The 16,089-nt window shown below is 31.5% G+C and overlaps 1 protein-coding gene across 1 annotated transcript in view; it reads right to left on the bottom strand.

Annotated features, from left to right (window-relative positions):
- Nucleotides 1–16,089, bottom strand: part of LOC132718233 (venom factor-like) — a 109,051-nt gene that overhangs the window by 19,538 nt on the left and 73,424 nt on the right. The window contains exons 27-34 of the mRNA XM_060701881.1: nucleotides 13,610–13,778; nucleotides 13,129–13,206; nucleotides 11,806–11,980; nucleotides 11,133–11,305; nucleotides 10,557–10,715; nucleotides 9,963–10,156; nucleotides 9,317–9,499; nucleotides 8,695–8,785 (exon numbers count right to left, since the gene is read on the bottom strand). Coding sequence (XP_060557864.1) covers nucleotides 8,695–8,785; nucleotides 9,317–9,499; nucleotides 9,963–10,156; nucleotides 10,557–10,715; nucleotides 11,133–11,305; nucleotides 11,806–11,980; nucleotides 13,129–13,206; nucleotides 13,610–13,778 — 1,222 coding nt within the window. The remainder of the gene's footprint in view (nucleotides 1–8,694; nucleotides 8,786–9,316; nucleotides 9,500–9,962; nucleotides 10,157–10,556; nucleotides 10,716–11,132; nucleotides 11,306–11,805; nucleotides 11,981–13,128; nucleotides 13,207–13,609; nucleotides 13,779–16,089) is intronic.

The following is a 16,089-nucleotide window of genomic DNA, read 5'->3' on the forward strand; positions in this document are numbered from 1 at the left end:
TTGTCACAAAAACATATGTCTCCTAAAACTATGTATGGTCACTCATGTGAAATATAATAAACAATATCGACAAGGAAAGGCGGCGTTCAATGAACGCAACCCCCACTGAAATCCCACCACTAGCTTGACCTGTGAAAGGCGGACAAGATTTTTCTATTTTTAGCTCTGGTGGCCATTTTGTGCAGCTAAGTGGAACGGGTGATGTGCACAACTAAGGATGGTACAGATCACTTCAGTAAAGTTTGTTGAAATCCAACCAGTAGTTTGACCTGTAAAGGGCAGACAAGATTTTTCAAATTTTAGCTCTGGTGGCCATTTTGTGCAGCGAAGCGGAACGTGCTGGTAATGTTCACAACCAGGGATGGTACTGATCACTCCTGTAAAGTTTGGTTGAAATCCCACCAGTAGTTTGACCCGTGAAGACTGGATAGATTTTTTCTGTTTTTAGCTCTGGTGGCCATTTTGTGCAACGAAGCGGAACGTGTCGGTGATGTGCACAACTACGGATAGTACTGATCACTCCTATTAAGTTTGGTTGAAACCCCACCAGTAGTTTGACCTGTGAAAGGCGGACAAGATTTTTCTATTTTTAGCTCTGATGGCCATTTTGTGCAGCGAAGGGGAACGTGTCGGTGATGTGCACAACTAAGGATGGTACTGATCAATCCTGTAAAGTTTGATTGAAATCCCACCAGTAGTTTGACCTGTGAAGGGCGGACAAGATTTTTCTTTTTTCAGCTCTATTGGCCATGTTGTGCAGCGAAGCGGAACGTGCCGGTGATGTGCACAACTAGGGATGGTACTGATCACTCCTGTAAAGTTTGATTGAAATCCCACCAGTAGTTTGACCTGTGAAGGGCGGACAAGCTCAATGCGGACGGAAAACGGACGGACAGACGGACAGACAGATGGCGAAGGCAAAAAAAATATGTCTCCCAAAAATTTTGGGGAGACATAATGAACAATTAAGTATTTGTTGGACAGGTAATGATATTAAAATTATAACAGGATGAGAAAACGGTATGGTATTCTAGAAATAACCTTTGAGCTTTGTATTAGGCATTGGAAGATAATAAAATCTTCTTACAACAAACTCTTTTAAATATTGATAAGTGAAGCAATTGTTGTGGAAACCTACATGCTTTTGCATTAGTACATTTACCATTCATATGTATCGTTCCTGTTTGATATTGGAATTGAACAGAGAACGTGAAATATATTATTAAATATTCGATTTACCGAATCTTTTTCCCCACAAAAGATTGCTGTTTAATCATTTACATTTTATTTATCACAGGATATAAATAAATCACAATATCAAGCTGATTTGCATTTTTTGCAACCTACTTTTTTATACGAGCTAGGTATTTATAACTTGGTAAGTAATGTTGTATTATAATATTTCTTGCGGTATTCTCTACTTGTTTATATTTTGTTTTTTATTATTTTCTTTTATTTTTATTTATTTTTTTTGTAACAGGACCTTTCGCATTTTCATTATTTCATCCTTACTACAAATCCAGTTTTCACCTTTTATGCCCGTATAGACTTTTTGTTCATATATTATCTATATCTTGTTTATAATATATATTTTTATAATACTATTATAATTTTAACAAATTGTGCTCTGTCTTTGGACTGATTTTCCAGCCTTTTCACGTGCTAAAAATTTAAAAAATAATGATGCGGCGCGTTCAACTATTAACACAATGCTCAGAATAAAATGTGAGAATGGGTGTCATAACATTGCATATGGTTTCTTTTGATTAGACAGCGATCCCTATATCAAGACAAGAGCTATGCCCCCGAAGAATTCTAGTCATATACCACCTATTACATGTTAAGTGTGGTGGTAAAAAATGACAAAGTTTAAACCTCAGCAGTGACCTTTAAGTGAGACAAAAAACCTGGGTCTTGTTCACAACACATTGTCCATCTATGATGACTTTATATTTTTAAATAAAAATCGAAACTTTCATGTATATGGAAGTTACAGAGGGGACAGAACAACCACCATTTATATGTATATAATATAAATAATGAAAAAGTTTAAACCCCAGCAGTGACCTTGAACTAAAGCGTAGGAACACGTGTCTTAAAAGCAACACATTATACATTAATGATAATTTCATATATGAAATAAAAAATATAATCCTTTCATGCATATTAGTTTCAGTTCAGACACGACAATCTCTGCCTGTATGTATATTAACAACCTTGACCTAAAAATAATAAGCAAGATCATCTATGATTATTTCATATATGGAAGAAAAATTAAAATTCTTTCATGCATGTTTCAGAGCGGACACGACCACCACTGCCTATACGTATAAAGCGGGACGGACTGACGGACGAAGTGACAGAGAGACTGGCGGTTCGATTTTAATATGCCACCCTTCGGAGGCATAAAAAACAACACTATTTGAGTAGATTATCTATAGAACATAGTGGTATAGTCATATAATTGGTCAACGCTTGTGTACACCAAACAGAGGTTATGACAAAATTTATTTTTATTAAATAATTATTTTTATTCTTTTGCGTTGTAAAGCCGAAAGTCATTTTAATTCAGTTTCTTCAGAAAATAAATATATATATGCATATTTTATATTAAATTATTACATGTCTGCATCACTTGTGGGTTGCGCATCGCATGAGTGTATCTACCGGAAGGTAATTATTAAGTACAGAGTAACTGACAACATTGATAACCTTGTTCGCCGTCCATCGGACCAATGTTAATCAGCCGCACAAGATAATCAAACCGAACAATTACATCGTAAGCAGGAAAGACATACATTGCGTCATTTTAACCAAACAAACGCTCGGGAGAAACGGACGATACATTTTGGAAAACGAACGCCTTCAGACGTAATAAAATGAATCGCCACGTACGAGTGATTAGTTAAGTGCCACAAACTATTGTTGAGTTAGATACAAAAATCGTTCAAGACAGTGACTTTCAAGGAATTCCTTATTTCTCTTTATTTTATCGCCACATCAGCGTTGTTTGTGCCGTGTGGATGCTGTAAAAAGTCGCCCCGTACATTCAATCAGGGATGTTATATTTTCTATCCTTAAAGATTGTTCAGCACGACAGTATTGTTGTGCTTGTGGTATTTTAGTTATTTCCATTTGGCTTTTTTCTTGCTGGGTGGTTCCAGTATGCCTTACTTGAATACTGTTGAATCACCCAAAGGATAATTGGCCTGCTTTTTAAATTTGTCTTTTGACGTATTAGCTGTGATATGCAGGCTTCATAACCTCTGATCCCCTTTCAAAATTCCATTTTATTTAGTTCCGCCCATTGTTTTCTCGTTTAGGACACAAGCATTTTTTACTTGGGGACCATATGCCCCTTTTCATGGAATGGCACTAACGTGTCGCATTGAAGGTTCCATGATAACCGCCATATGATCGCATCTGCGGATGTTTCTAAATTCCAAATTTTATCAAGATCATGTTAAATGTTGAATTAAGCCGGTGAAAGAGGGTGTGGACGGTAACTTGCACTTTCCAGTACCGTCCATGAACAGTCTCAATCAAACCGAGCCTGCAATATTTTCAATTTTGTTGTTTTAGACGTTCTTAAGGGATTCTTTATTTCTCTCTATTTTGGCAAATTTGCCCAAACATTGCCTTTAACGGTATGTAACGTTCGTTCTTGCGACGACGCTGCCATGCTTCAATCAAAAGTAGGGATGGGGATACACGGTATTAGAGCATCATTCTGCAACATCGACTTTCTACACGCACTCGCCTGTGTTAAAAAGTTGTATCTTAAATTGAAAAAAACTGAGTGAAAAATGAAAACGTGCCTCTTTTCTGTATTTATTGAAAAGAATAAGTTACCAACAAGGCATTAAGCTCTGTAATTGTACGAATTCAACATCAATAATTAAGTAATAGTAAGTTTTTCAAAACATGACTTATTAGCTATATAAAATGGCAAATTTGACAGTAAAAGATATTTTCATATTTAAAACGTACATGCCATTTACAATGCATAATTGCCAAAGAGTGAATTCTAGGTCATTTGCTGCTGTATGTGCTTAAAATTAGATATGAAGAGTCACACAATGCACTTTGTCCTTTTCATATAATGATATAATGATCCATGTATATATATATATATATAAAAAAAGTATGTTTTGGGAAATGCAGAGTACAAAGTTCTTTAATTTTTTATACGTTTATTTCTGTTAGCGCTTTCAAATGTTTCTACATATCTTCAGACAGTAACGTATAATATAAACATAACAAATATAACAATGACGTAACGTTATAAAAGTGCGGGAAACGTAAAAATACGACGTTGCGCTGGAAATGAGATATTCTTTTACCTTCTATATAAGAAGTATGAAATTGCTACAAAAATACATAGGGTAAATATTCTATAAAGGGAGGTAATAAATAAGTATTAAAATTCAAAACATTGACTAATTATAGAAGTAGATACAACGTTTGCATTACCTATAAATACTTTTTAATATAAGTGAGCTAAACGAGTAAAAATATGTCAGAAAATGTATTACTTGAAACCATGTGGAAATGGAAAAATATTTACTTATATAAATTTCTTGCATGAACCGTTATATAGACTAAATAAAGGGAGGTAATAAATATGCTTTAAAATGAAAAGCATTGACTTATCATAGAAGTAAATGCAAAATTTGTATTACTAATAAGTACTTTTTTATATAAATTAGCTTAACGAGTAAAAAAATATCAGACAGAAAGTAACTTTAAACCATGTGGAAATGTAAAATAATTGTTATATATAAATACCCAAGTTTATTGTAAAAGGTTAATATGAGCTGTTTAATTGTGGCTTCAATATGCTTATAAGAAATAATTCTTTTTCATCTCTGAAATGATCATCAATCTTCAGTACTTTATATAGGGGAAATATATTAAACTTTCCCCCTGAACACTCATGTAGATGTTTATTCACCTTAAGAAAACGAAGTGACTCTGTATTAGTTTGTTGTCTATGTAAATTCATTCGTAAGTTTAATCCATTTCTAGTTTGCCCAATATAAAATTGTTGACAATTTGGACAAATAATACTATATATTACATTTTTAGTTATACAGGTCATACTTTGTTTTACTGTGAAATTTTTGCCATTTGTAAACTGAATTGTGTTACCTTCGATAATTGAAGGACATGTCTTACACCTGGTTCTGTTACATTTTGTTACAGACGGAATGTCCACTTTCATATCAAATCTGGAGGGTGATAAAAGTTGTTTTAAGTTTTTCGGCTGTCTTTTACTGTTTATAATTCTTTTCTTTTGTAATATATTCTTCATTCTTTCACTCTTTTGTAGAATTATTTTACAAGAATTTATAACTGGGAACATGTTTGTATTTCTGGGATTGTGTGTTGAAACGAAAGGGATAACATCATGGGCGGAAGTACGAGTGTCTTTACGATCAGTGGTCTTGATGGGTCCCTTCGATATAGCCTGCTCTATTCCATGTTGTATCAGTACATCTGGATAATTCTGTTGTTTTAACTGTAATTTCAATTCTGTTAGACGCTTTTCTTGTAAGTCTTTATTTTTCACGATAGTAATAATTCTTGAAGCTAAATTGAATGGTATGTTAACTTTAGTATGCTTAGGATGACATGATCTAAAATCTAAATAGTTGTGTGTATCTGTAGGTTTACAGTATAAATCTGTACAAATGTTATTTCCTGACTTCAAAACAAGAATATCCAAAAAAGCCATCGCACTTTCACTTTCATTATATGTGAATTGTATACTTTGATGCAAGTTATTAAGTTCGTTTAAAAAATCAGACGTGTCAATTTCTTTTGGTAGAATTAAAAAGCAATCGTCAAGAAATCTCTTCCAGTTAAGTCTTAAATAGATTGAAAATTCATTGTTGTATTTAGTTTTCATCCTTTCATAAAGAGCTTCTTCTAAGTATCCGAGGACTAAGGTAGCGTAAGTTGGAGCGATATATGTTATTCCATTATGTGTAACAGGTTTGCTCGAATAGGTGACATTTTCACTGGATTGATTTGCTTTGAAGTTGCGGTAATTATTTTCTTTTTTGCTTCTGTTCATCACCCTTGTATTTCTTGGTTGTGTATTATTCGCATAATTTATCGTCGAATTTGTGTTTCTAAAAGTATGTTGTACACGGTTTGATCTATGCGTAAAATCGCGGATGTAATTATCTCCTGATGTATACTATATTCAGAAAAAAAGCGCAGCTATGGGTACCATTATCGCTCCAACTTACGCTACCTTAGTCCTCGGATACTTAGAAGAAGCTCTTTATGAAAGGATGAAAACTAAATACAACAATGAATTTTCAATCTATTTAAGACTTAACTGGAAGAGATTTCTTGACGATTGCTTTTTAATTCTACCAAAAGAAATTGACACGTCTGATTTTTTAAACGAACTTAATAACTTGCATCAAAGTATACAATTCACATATAATGAAAGTGAAAGTGCGATGGCTTTTTTGGATATTCTTGTTTTGAAGTCAGGAAATAACATTTGTACAGATTTATACTGTAAACCTACAGATACACACAACTATTTAGATTTTAGATCATGTCATCCTAAGCATACTAAAGTTAACATACCATTCAATTTAGCTTCAAGAATTATTACTATCGTGAAAAATAAAGACTTACAAGAAAAGCGTCTAACAGAATTGAAATTACAGTTAAAACAACAGAATTATCCAGATGTACTGATACAACATGGAATAGAGCAGGCTATATCGAAGGGACCCATCAAGACCACTGATCGTAAAGACACTCGTACTTCCGCCCATGATGTTATCCCTTTCGTTTCAACACACAATCCCAGAAATACAAACATGTTCCCAGTTATAAATTCTTGTAAAATAATTCTACAAAAGAGTGAAAGAATGAAGAATATATTACAAAAGAAAAGAATTATAAACAGTAAAAGACAGCCGAAAAACTTAAAACAACTTTTATCACCCTCCAGATTTGATATGAAAGTGGACATTCCGTCTGTAACAAAATGTAACAGAACCAGGTGTAAGACATGTCCTTCAATTATCGAAGGTAACACAATTCAGTTTACAAATGGCAAAAATTTCACAGTAAAACAAAGTATGACCTGTATTACTAAAAATGTAATATATAGTATTATTTGTCCAAATTGTCAACAATTTTATATTGGGCAAACTAGAAATGGATTAAACTTACGAATGAATTTACATAGACAACAAACTAATACAGAGTCACTTCGTTTTCTTAAGGTGAATAAACATCTACATGAGTGTTCAGGGGGAAAGTTTAATATATTTCCCCTATATAAAGTACTGAAGATTGATGATCATTTCAGAGATGAAAAAGAATTATTTCTTATAAGCATATTGAAGCCACAATTAAACAGCTCATATTAACCTTTTACAATAAACTTGGGTATTTATATATAACAATTATTTTACATTTCCACATGGTTTAAAGTTACTTTCTGTCTGATATTTTTTTACTCGTTAAGCTAATTTATATAAAAAAGTACTTATTAGTAATACAAATTTTGCATTTACTTCTATGATAAGTCAATGCTTTTCATTTTAAAGCATATTTATTACCTCCCTTTATTTAGTCTATATAACGGTTCATGCAAGATCTTTAAATTTATATAAGTAAATATTTTTCCATTTCCACATGGTTTCAAGTAATACATTTTCTGACATATTTTTACTCGTTTAGCTCACTTATATTAAAAAGTATTTATAGGTAATGCAAACGTTGTATCTACTTCTATAATTAGTCAATGTTTTGAATTTTAATACTTATTTATTACCTCCCTTTATAGAATATTTACCCTATGTATTTTTGTAGCAATTTCATACTTCTTATATAGAAGGTAAAAGAATATCTCATTTCCAGCGCAACGTCGTATTTTTACGTTTCCCGCACTTTTATAACGTTACGTCATTGTTATATTTGTTATGTTTATATTATACGTTACTGTCTGAAGATATGTAGAAACATTTGAAAGCGCTAACAGAAATAAACGTATAAAAAATTAAAGAACTTTGTACTCTGCATTTCCCAAAACATACTTTTTTTATACATGAGATCCACACAAGGAATCGAACTTCTTTTTATATATATATATATATATATATATATATATATATATATATATATATATATATATATATATATATATATATATATATATATATTATATATATATATATATAACGGAGCAATGACAGAAATATGGTGGTGTCGGGTTTGGCTCTTTATGTCCAAAAATTTATCATTTCTCATTTAATTGAGAAAAAGAACAACAAGGAAAGGCGACGTTAATAAACACAGTCATTAGAGTTTTCTTTATCTAAAATTGTGATGTAAATATAATTACGTTTTTTAGCAACTTAAATTTTGTTCAATATAACATAATCATTCCATTTACATGTACAGACATTTAGCACTTTATTTTGTGTTGACATGTGTTACACACCATAAATAAAGGATTAATAAGTTGAAAGTAAAATGTTGCTTTATACATTTAGACTTATAAACTTTGATACATTCTCAATCGTTGTGTATTTTATAAATACTCGAGAATCTGACTCATTAGTTCCCTTTATTTTAATTATCGTAAAGTTCTCCTTGTTTAAAACAGAATAATTGCATTGAAAGAATTTTAAAGTATAGTGGATCAGTATTTACCTCTTTTAAGTCATCTTCGACAACTTCAATACCAGTTTCCAAGCCAAAATGGACATTAGACATACCAAACACAACAGAAGGTTTCCTAGACCTATGGGAATGCAATAAAGCAGTTTATAAAGCATTTGAGAGAAAAAATGACATAAACATTTCAAAATATTACTCTTCGTGGCAAAATGTAAATCTTAGGGATGTCTTGTAAATTCATTTCTATGTTGGCTTTAGTATTCAGAAAATGTTTTTGGAAGTTTTATATTTGAAAAATTTATTCTTTTATTTGTTAAACTAAACATACACTTAATGGTTTACATAATATAATTTATGTGATGTTTCATTATGAAATTAAGTTAGAAAAATATTAATTTCTAAGTAATTCAATTTTCGTTAACGTCTTAATTGCGCAAATATGTAACGCTTCTTACCGCGACGTCAGATATTTACATCAATGTTTATGAAAACACGTTTTATTGGCATTATGACTGTGAAACATGTTTAAATCCTTGTAATACGTGGTTCTTAATAAATTTACAAATGCGTAAACATAAACATGCGTAATTGATGCTGGACTTTTATTATATCATTTGATACTACATGTTAATGAGAAGCTGTGAATGACACTTACCTTACACTAAATCGAATACAAGTTTTTTTCTGTGACTTGTCTTTTAAATCTACAGATCGCCTCTTTCGTCTGCCAAAGTTACTCCGAATTTCAATATTCTTCTCCTCAAACGTTTCTAAAATGTCATTGTAATCCTCGGGTATCTTTGGGTCATTTTCACACCGACCACAAATATCACAGCCCCTAATAATTGTAAACAATGTAATTTAATGAATATACACCTAAGTATACTCCAGATCACTATGGTATTATTGCATCTAACAAATCGTTATGAAATAAAACGACGTAATAGTATCATTGAGCGCTTAAACATCACTGAACAGCTGTTTGCAATCTATCTATTTCATTGCATTGCATTAGCAGAGCAGAGGCTGTCAAAGTGTATGCATAAAACCGTACGTGATTTGATTGCTTATGACAAATCACCCGGATTAGAAATTTCATTTCTAAATTATTTCGTTATTAAATTTTTTTAAAAAGACATCAAATTTGCCATCGATTTTTTTCATCAGATTTCGTTAAATTTCATTGTTTTTAAATGTTATTGGCAGCACTATCAATTCTGATCTTTTTCAAAAAAACAGAAAGCATGTCATTTGGCAGACTAAGTAGGTTGATATCCCGCTTTTGAAATGCGTTTACTAACCAGTTGCCTCCAATATTTGCATCTATTTGACTATCATTTTGTTTTTCAACATCAACATCAGTTATTTCAAAAGGACAAAGCTCCCAATTTGTAGCATTTCGTTTCCTATTATATCGGAGATCAATATCCATCCGAGCTACTCCATTTCCACTTACAAGAAAGATCAATTTATTATCACCACGTTTAACTTTAATCTAGATTAAATAAAATAAAGTTAAAGTAGATAAAGAGCATGGATAGTCTATTTCAATATGTAACAGTCATTGTTATGAGCTTAAGTAAATATGGTCTAGATACCCAAAGATGTTAGAAGTTTATTTTACAATGAAAACATACACATTTTGAACATATAAAGGGACACAAATTGAAATAAATCGCTCAATGTTAAAACTAGCTGCTGATATGTGTAACAAAGTGATAGGATTATGAGTTTTCTCGAAACCAATGTGAAACACCATGATCAATTTAAAATTATTTAAATGTGATTCATAAACAATAAAAGTCCGAATTAAAAACAGATCAAGTATAAAATTAAAATGTTTGACATCTTCTTTCTCTTCGAGTTAAGGTAGATTCATAAATAGAAACGCTCACTTTTTTAAACTGCTTAATAATTGCGTTGTCTCTTGTTACATGTATTTCTCTCGGAAAACCTTTCTGAATACCATCCAGAAATCTAATCTTGAGGTCAACTTCAGACGAATACGTTGCTATATTGTATTGTGACAATGCTTGTAAACCAACTACCGTGTCCTATAAAACAGAATCAAAGTTTGAATTTGAATTCAGTACAGCCAACAATAACTGTCATAAATGTTACACAATGTAATAAAATTTATTTTCACAGCAAAACAATACCCTCTTTATCTTTAAAAGCTGATTATCAGAGCTTGGTAATTTTTCTGTTGTGCAAAAATATGTTCTTAACATTTAAAGCTATAATAAAAATTCAGGTTCAATTTGAATTGAAGCAGATAAATTATTTGATTTTTTTCCGAAAGCCTTTACAACAGTATGCATTTTTTTCAAGATAATTACCACGTCGAGATGTTTATACAAAGAAAAAGGGTTATAAATAATGTATATAGCCTTTAAGAGTTATTAAGTGTTCTGAATGAATACAACCTTGTAGATATCAAAATTAATTCTAAAATGCAAATATATAATTACTTGAGTCGTCCTAAATGCGCCTGCAGCATTTCTTTGAGTAGTAAGCCATCTGACAATACTTGAACTATTCTTGATATCATCAAAAGAAATCATTGCCAGCAGAGCATAGGCAGTTGTTTCCACGGCGTTTGCGCATGCGGGAGTGTTATCACCATCGCCCCAGTACATGCCATCTGTAATTTCAAACAAACCAAACTTTGTTTAATTTATAATGTCTTTGAATTAATTGATTTAATTGCTTTTTGGATCGTTTTACATGAATATTTTTTTCTACTTATTTCGCAGGGTTCTTTCTTGACATGAAATGAACGTAACATATAGAATATTTGTTGTACGCATTGATTGTAATGTGCACACAATTATGAATCAAGAAAATTCATATATGTGTAAACCAAGTCATGTTTAGAATGGCACATGTCTATCCGAATTTTCTACCCTTAATAAACATAAAGCTGTTTAACTGCATTTGTGCTTATGCTTCAGATGTTAATAATGTACTAATGTAATAATGTCTATCAATTCTATCAAATATCATTTTTTGTAATATATATTGTGTATGGCAAACAGTAATTTCAAACAATAAGTCTAAAAAAAATTAGTTGTGCAGTAAATTTTGCTAAATTGTTATAAATTTTCAAATTGAGATTTGATGTATCACTGATAAAGTTATTACCACTGTTATCCTTCTGAATATCATGTAGATATCCTTTTAGCTTGTATCTCTCGGGGCTTTTAGCTAAGGATAGTGCGTATGTACTTATAGCCAATAGATAGGGATCGCTTTTAAATGTTTCTTCTGATATTCCTTCCAGGTAATTTGTTGATTTCTGGATTGTTTCATGATAGTCCTTTAAATAAATTTTTGCCTTTACTTTGCATATACATGTATATATAAAACATAATTTTGATTCATACATTATCAACGATACAAAATTAGAATCCTTCATTAGTTACTCAATTTTGTGCTACCACTCTTCAAACATGTTTGCCAGTGACCGTTTATTGCACATAATGTATAATTATATAAAATTTAAATAAATGCTTTTCGCATAAAACATAAAACAACTATAACTATATTGAGCATATGTATTGAATATATGTTTATTCTATGTGTACATGTTCATAAACATAATTATACTGCATAAACTATTTAAAATAATAACCTATAATTTTGAAAGGTGTCACCTATTTCTTGCAAACAGACTATTACAAATAACTGCATAGAAGTTTCGACTCTTTAATTTACCGAATAATCAGATACACATGCGTATAAAATGAAACGGCAATTTTTAAAAAGTGTAATTTTGATCTATTATTAGCCAGTTGGTGTAATTTGGGACTTTGTTTGCCGGAAATAAATGTTTGGGTATGGAATATTAAATTCAGTTTTGTGGTTAGAGTGAATAATCATTGCGTTTTATAAAATTATGTAAGAAAAAAGAAAAACAAGATAGCCATGATGGCCCTGAGTTGCTCACCAGAAACAACTGCTTTTCAGTGAAAGATAAAAGACTACCAGAGAATGCTACAGACAAAATTTGGTGATCATCCATCAATTACTTATGTAGAAGCAGACGTTTAAAGGTATTTCTATTTTTAGCTTTAGTGACCCCTAAAAGAGGCCAATCAAATTAATATGCGCAAACTTGATAAAAGACTACCTAAGAATGCTACAGACAAAGTTTGGTGATTATCCATAAATATTTCAGTAGGAGATGATGTTCAAGTATGCACACACATCAATGCTATCGTTTTGAACGTTTCTTAACGATTGAATATATCTTTTTTAAGAATTGGGCGTCGTTTACAGTCTCAACACGGTACAAACAACAATGATGTGATATTGACAAAGGTTTAGGCCTCAAAATAATTTTTCCGGCAGCTTTTATTTAACAGAAAGAATTATTGATAGGAAATAAATAAACATAAACACTACCCAAAAAAAGTGAATGTATATTTAATTATTAAAAAGGCATAAATCATCAAGAATACGTACATCCGTTTGAATGTCACATTCTAATAACGAAACAAGAACAAATGCGGTCAGCGTCGAATCTGTTACATCCGTTTGACCCTTAAATAGATTGTTTATAACTTTATATATTTATATAACGACGGAGTGACATATTATTCTCCGTATATCACACACACACACACACACACACACACACACACACACACACGCACGCACGCACACGCACGCAAGCGCGCGTGTGCACACATCTATAATCATATTTGAAGAAATTCTATTTTCATATATATTTAAAAAACGAGCCTGTTAGACTAAAGGTCCTTTTAAAAGCAATTTAACCGTGATACAAAAAATAGTTAATACCCTTAAGAACTACATGTATAGCCATACCGATACGATATTTTAAGTTTATTTTAATACAGCTAAACTGAAATACATATTTCTTGTAAATGGTGCGGAAATAAATACAGTGTTAAATATATTTAAGTAAAATATGCATTATTACCAACATTTGCTGATTCAAAACTTTCGAAATATTGTCAAGGAACAATCCATTGTCCATTACTTGATTAACCAGCCAATCTATTGACGTTTTTATATCACTATCTTGGTTGACTGCGTCATAAACCACTTCTTTTGCTTGGCAGAACACCTTAGCAACAAACGCTGTTAACCTTTACATGCAAAACATTATAGATATTAAGACCGGCAAGGGCGATAGAGAGGTGAACTTTGATGAAATAAAATTAGATCAAGCCACAGGATATAAAAAGCAATCAGAAAACCTAAGAGGAATAATTTACAACAAAACAAAAACGTCGGAATGACATATGCAATTAGACTCATTAATTACCACTTGTCATCCAATTCAAGAACAAATTCCGTTTTTTCTCTGTTTAAGCTTTTTAACCGTTTTGAATAATTCTAAAGTTTTCAAATATAACCTGTGAGACAATAACTTCACAGACAGACAGCGTGATATTCCAAGTAAAAAAACAAGCAAATAAAATAAGCAGTATAAATTCCTGATTTATAAAATGCCTTAAATACAGCAAAGGGAATAAGAATGGTAGATCTTATGAGGTTTCTAACCAACTTGTATAGTCCAGGCATCAATCAAAACAGAATATTAAGTTACATTCATACAACAAACAGCAGCTAGATTCAAGCGATATTGAAATTGAGTGATTATTCATATTTTGAAGCATATCAAGTTTTTATCTATTTAGAAATGTGTAGGCAAGGTTGTAATTTTACAGTGTTTTTTAATATTTATAATAATAATACTGATGATGATTATTATTATTATTATTATTATTATTATTATTATTATTTCTATTATAATTGTTGTTGTTGTTGTTGTTGCTGTTGTTTTTGTGGTAACATAAACTTAAAATCAAAGTTGCTACAAGTGATGAAGTTCGACAAAATTTAACAAATAAACGAAAGAATTTTAGCGATTTCTTTTCTTGCTCAAATGAACGAGGTACTGCAAAATATATTCAAAAACAACAATACCCCGTGTGACACCTTTGGTTTAAACAAACAGAATGCAAATAGATTTTGAGAAAATGAAATATAGAAGGAAAAAAGAAGAAGAAAGGAAAGATCTTGTCTGTTGTTTTGCAAAAATGAAATAAAAATACAAAGCGTTTGCTTACTTTTATTAAATGCTGAACAGTCAAAAATATTTTATTATCATTTTCTAAAGACAACTCTTTGTTACCAACTAAAAGTAATGGACATTTAAAGTGTGAAATTGCCTTAATTCATTAAAAAGATCAATTATCTCATTTCGATATTTCGGACAAGTAAACAAAAAATGGTAAGCATCTTCTATCTCATAACCGCAGAAACAATTTTATAGAAATGATTTCCCTACATATTATCTTGTTTTTCAGAACTTTAAAATTCTGAAAAAGTAGGCCTTCTCTCTCTCTCTTAGCTGCAAAATATATAATATGCGAAATTTTTGTCCCGAGAAAGTATCTATTTTTTCCGCTGAATATTTTAAAATTTTTGGGAGGCTGAAATTATTGAAGACGTCACTCAGTGTTTCTCTTTGACTCGATTTCCCCTTCATCCCCTTCAACAAAGGTTATATGTGAATTACAGGGAGAAGTATTTCCGTCAGAGATTCACATAACCAAGGGTGTTCAAAATTATTTAAATGATATAAAAAGTTTTATTGCTATATGAATTGTAGGTTTAATTTAACAATTAGTGCAAAATCTGGCTTTAAGTAAATTACTTAAAATATCATCAAAACGAACTTTTCTGAACCCTTTGAATTCCAGAATTATCTGTATGAGGTTACATATGCCTACCCTCTCTCTCTCTCTCTCTCTCTCTCTCTCTCTCTCTCTCTCTCTCTCTCTCTCTCTCTCTCTCTCTCTCCCTCTCTCTCTCCCTCTCTCTCTCTTTCTCTCTCTCTCTCTCTCTCTCTCCCTCTCAACGTCTTAACGTCAAAAATAGGATCTTCGGAAATGGATAGAAACTGCCAATGAAGGAATCTTCCGAATGTAAATTTGTCGTGGCGTTTTGTAAGGTCTTTTTCGAAATTCATCGGAATTCTATTGCGCTTAAAAGTAAGTGCAGTATCTAATCCATGTCATGTGACTCGTTCTTGTTGCTTATTAATAATGAGTTTTTTTAGACGTTTTGTATCATGCATCGCAACTAAACTGTTACATCTTGTATCTCCTACTTTGTAAAAAAACATGAAACGACCCCAAGAACTGTACATTTTAGAATCATGACACGTGCTTTCTCCCGTTCATCTTCAAATGAAGAGTACTTCGAAAAATGTTACGAAAAATAAACAACAGAGACTTGCCGTAGATAAATCAAACTTTGCTTCAGTAAGGTAGACACGTTAAGAGACAAATCCAGAAAAATCTCGAGGGTGACCATTTTTTTTATTCAACCTCGTTTTGTTCATTTATACAAGGCAAAAGTTCATTTCAATTTTAAATAGGACACAAC

The sequence above is a fragment of the Ruditapes philippinarum genome, unplaced genomic scaffold (genome assembly GCF_026571515.1).
Source record: "Ruditapes philippinarum isolate M1 unplaced genomic scaffold, ASM2657151v2 ctg1687_1_1_1_1, whole genome shotgun sequence".
NCBI classification, from domain to species: Eukaryota; Metazoa; Mollusca; class Bivalvia; order Venerida; family Veneridae; genus Ruditapes; species Ruditapes philippinarum.